This window comes from Diachasma alloeum, unplaced genomic scaffold (assembly GCF_001412515.2).
Source record: "Diachasma alloeum isolate Michigan unplaced genomic scaffold, Dall2.0 Dall_scaffold_00525, whole genome shotgun sequence".
Taxonomy (NCBI): Eukaryota; Metazoa; Arthropoda; class Insecta; order Hymenoptera; family Braconidae; genus Diachasma; species Diachasma alloeum.
The window spans coordinates 86,481-90,902 of NW_021680657.1; the positions used below are offsets into that span (position 1 = coordinate 86,481).

General features: G+C 42.9%; 1 protein-coding gene across 1 annotated transcript; it reads right to left on the reverse strand.

Moving 5' to 3' along the window:
- Positions 1-2,130: 2,130 nt before the first annotated feature.
- LOC107042822 lies at positions 2,131-3,426 on the reverse strand. The gene has a single exon (XM_015264020.1). The coding sequence runs from the start codon at positions 3,424-3,426 to the stop codon at positions 2,131-2,133; it is 1,296 nt and encodes a 431-aa protein (XP_015119506.1).
- Between the last annotated feature and the right edge of the window lie 996 nt (positions 3,427-4,422).

Genomic DNA, 4,422 nt, shown 5'->3' on the forward strand with positions numbered 1-4,422 from the left:
AGGTAAAAACACTTGTTGCTTACATTTCAACCAAATGTCACGTAGTGCGTTTGACAGCTGACATAAAGTGCTATCGAATACAAGTGTTGCCATTTATTAGTGCACGTAAGCAATATTAAAAACGACACCTGTTGGGAAAGGGGGAGTCATATTCACACACCTAAAAATTAAATATTCATTTTCTTCTACGTTTTTATGTGTTTACTCGGCTGGCTTTCAGCGCTCGAGCTGAAAATTTTCGGAGATACTCGAAAAAAATATATACTCTGCGACTAAAAACAAGAAGTCTCCATTTAGTAGGTGGAAAACCGGAAAGCTGCGAAATATCAAACATTCGCACGATTATCCTAAAAATTCTTTTTTTTCTCATTTTCATACGTTTATTCAGCTTCTATCAAGAGTCCCAATTTGAAAATTTGTGGAGATACTCCAAAAAGTATACACTTTCTGAAAAAAAAATTCTTTTCAAGAGGGTAAACGACCAAAAAACCACTGAATTTTGTCAAAAAATTGATTTTTTGTGGCCGAAAAAAACTAGAACGGGAACGGAAATTTTTTTCCTGAAACTTCAGACAATTTCCGAAGAAAAGTTACTTGTGACATTTATTCATGGAATGAAAACTGTTGCCGTGAAAATTGATTGAAAAAAAAAATTTCAACATGCATTTTCTCGGTTATTAATTGAGATATCGGAGTGAAAATTTAGGGTTGAGTTTCTTTTGACATATATTACAAATTGTGAAAATTGAAAGTCAATCCCAAAACCGAAGCCGAAATATTGAACGATAATTGGGAGAATATGCCAGCAGCTTCTTCGTATCTAGCGCTGGACATTGCTACGTCACAGCGGCTGACCCCACTACGTGGATATAACGCTCTCGTTCTATCTTTTGGCGTTAGATATTCACTCTCTTTTCACTTTTGGGCGATTAAATATAAATTGAGCGATTTTTGCGTATTCAAGCAGTAGTCGAGAGTCGAGTAGTAGAGTAGTTGAGTATTCGAGGAGTCAGTGACTAGTCCTCATTGAGTCCATGGCCTTCGGACAGAGTGCCTTTGGGCGATGCCCCTCTGGGGCGAATTTTGCATCTAACCAATAGTTTAGATGAGATTTTGGGTTTCGACTCGCATTGCCGCATGATTTTCGTAACCATTCGGAGTTGTGCCCCAGAACTCTTTTGAGGATTATTGTGGAGTTCGATTGTTCCTTTTTTTGTGCATAATTATGAGAATTTCGCGTTCGGATTACGTGGGGATGTGAATGGTGTATTCGGCTGTTCGATTCCGTACGATCTCGTGTCTGTTCCATTTTTTTTTATTCGGATCTTGCGCTGAACAGTGAGAATGTTGCTGGTTAACGTGAGTTGTTTAGAGTCGTGATTTTCTCTGTGCATTGAACGTGGACGCGTGTTAGATTTCATGGGATTTGTTTTACATTTAATTCTATTTCGTGGCGTTGACGAGAATTCGAGTCGTAGGATTGAAGTTCGCCTTAAACATTTGTCCTCTAGCTCCTTGTCTGCTCAATAATTATTGAGTATTGAAGAATATTTGTTTTTGTATGATGATTCTGTTTTTTTATCTCCTTTTATTATTTTTACTCCCAATTTTTTTTTTAGATAAGTTTTGAGTTAATTTAGAGTTTCTTTTTTTGCGACATTGAAAGTTCAAGCTCGTTATTTTGGATAATTTTTTTTAAGACAATTATGTATAGTTTCCATTTTTTTTTACATGAATATAACCTCGATACATGAAACAACATTAGCTCCGATGTTTCGAGTTACGTTATTTGTTTTTGTTTTAGCAATAGCCATTGGCCCATTTTCCATCCGAACCTACTGCTCTCTCCACAACGAACCCCCTGAGCAGCGCGAACAACCCAGCAGCTAGCACCTTCCCCTGAACTCCTTAGTTTTAGGTTTGTATTAGAGTAAGTGTTAGTTTCTGTTTTCTTCGTTCTCGTTTGCGGTTTGTTTATTTGGTTTGGCGTCTCCGAGGTCAAAGGACGGCTGGCGTCCATTGATAAGTTTTTTAGTTCTCATAGTCTAGGGGAAATGGGCGAGTTAACGTGGTTTTCCAGTCCCAGATGAAAAATTCCGTTACAGAGTAAATTCTATTTTAATCGAAAAATTATTGGGGGTAATTATTGAGGGTGTTGATTTGCTGTAGTGATGGTTCCGGAATTGTTGTGAGTGCTTCTCCGATGATGAAATGTCCTGGTGTCAAGGCCGATGTGTCTTGTAGGTCATTGGCTAGTGGGCAGAGTGGCCTTGAGTTGAGTATAGCCTCGACCTGAGTAAGAAGAGTCGTAAATTCCTCGTACGTTAAGGTCGAGGTTCCGATGATTCGTCTGAGATGATATTTCGTTGATTTTACCGCAGCTTCCCATTTGCCTCCCATGTGTGACGAGTAGGGAGGGTTGAATTTCCAAGTAGTTCCGTCTGATGCTAGCTGATCCCCGATGATAGCCGATTCGCTTGATGCCTGGTCGAAGAGTTTCTTTAGTTCTTTCTCTGCCCCAATGAAGTTGATCCCCCTATCACTGGTCAGGGTTGCACAAATTCCCCTTCTTGAAGTGAAGCGCCTGTATACTGCGATGAACCCCTCCACTGTTAGATCCATTACCAGTTCCAGATGAAGAACCGATGTTGCGAAACAGACAAATGGACAGATGTACTCCTTATACATTGTCTTGTTTGCTCCTGATCCTCTCCATCTCAGGATGTTGATTGGGCTGGCAAAGTCTACTCCTGAGTGAAGAAAGACTCTTGATGGTGTCACTCGTCGTGCCAGTAGCTGTCCCATCAGCTGTTGAGCTCTCAATCCCTGATGACGTGCGCAAGTCACGCACTTGATGATGTATGAGCGTACTGGAGCTCGCCCACCGATGATCCAATATCTCTGCCGAATATGTGCCAATGTGAGTTGAGTTCTCCCATGGAAACTCCGTTGATGAGCGTCTGCGATGATGAGCGATGAGGGTGCTGAATGACGAGGGAGAATTATTGGATTTTTCTCCTCCGGATCTAACGTTGATTTTTGTAGACGTGCGCCCATGCGCATGACGTCGTTTTCCAAATATGGCGTCAGCGTTGCCATACGATGATTTGCTGCCAGTGAGTTTCCCGTTTTCAGTTGATTGATTTCCGCCTCGAAGTATAGCTGTTGAGTATGCCTCACCCAATACAGCCTCGCATCTTCGAGTTCTTGTGGTTCCAGTTGTGGAGAATCGGGTAGTTGGTGCCCTTGGAAGCGCTTAGCGGCTCGATTTACCCAGGCTGTACTCCGCAAAAGCTTTCTTAGTGATGAGTATCTGATGATCAGTGCATCTCTCTCAGCGATTACCACTGGATGTGAGCTAATAATAGGCGGTCTTGCTTCTTTAGCCGCCTCGGATGATACTTCCGTCGTTGATGCTAAGTCCATAGATGATGCTAGCCAATTGTCTGATGACAGGACAAGCTATCGTCCTGTCCACCATAGATGGTGCTCCGCCAGTTGTTTTGGTGATAGACCCCTTGATGCGCAGTCCGCTGGATTCTCCTTTCCGTTGATGTCTCCATGTTGCAGAAGGCAGAGTATTCCGTATTTTAAGAATTCTGTTCTGCACGAAATCTTTCCATCGAGATGCTTCCCCGTTGATCCATGTGATGGCTACCGATGAATCCCTCCGTTAGTGGATCTCGATGTTGTCCAGGTCCAGTATACGTTTGACGTAAGCCACGAGATCAGTGACCATAACCGCTGCTATCAATTCCAGTCGTGGTATGGTTTGTTTCTTGAGTGGTGTCACTTTAGTCTTGGCGCAAACTAGAGTGACAGTCGTTCCCGTTGTCTTTGATGCTGTTCGAAGATAAACCGATGCGCCCATTGCCAAGTTTGATGCGTCCGCAAATCCGTGAAGTTGAGTTTCCATTGTATTGGGCGTGAGGTGGAGCCACCGTGGTATTGTGAGGCTGCTCAAGTGTTGAAGCTGCTCTCTGAATGATTTCCAGCGACCTTTGTAGTCCTCTGGAAGTGGATCGTCCCAGTTAAGTTTGAGCAGTCATAATTCCTGGATGAGTATCTTTGCCGTGACGATGACCGGCGCGATGAGTCCCAGTGGATCGTAGATTTGCGCAATTTTGGACAAAATTACGCGCTTAGTGATGGTGTCCCCGTTGAAGTTCTTTGCCTTGTAGTGAAAAGTGTCAGAATTGGGTTGCCAGCAAAGTCCCAACACTTTCACTGTTGATTCCTCGAATTCGATGATTGGAGGTGATCCTGATAATAATCCGAGTCGTTCCAGTACTTTTGGTACATTACAGCACCACTTCTGCAATGGCATGCCGCCCGCCATGCAGAGATCGATGAGTTGCTCGATGATTTCCTCCAGTTGATGTTCTGTTTCTGCACCTCCGTATATGTCGTCGACATATCTTC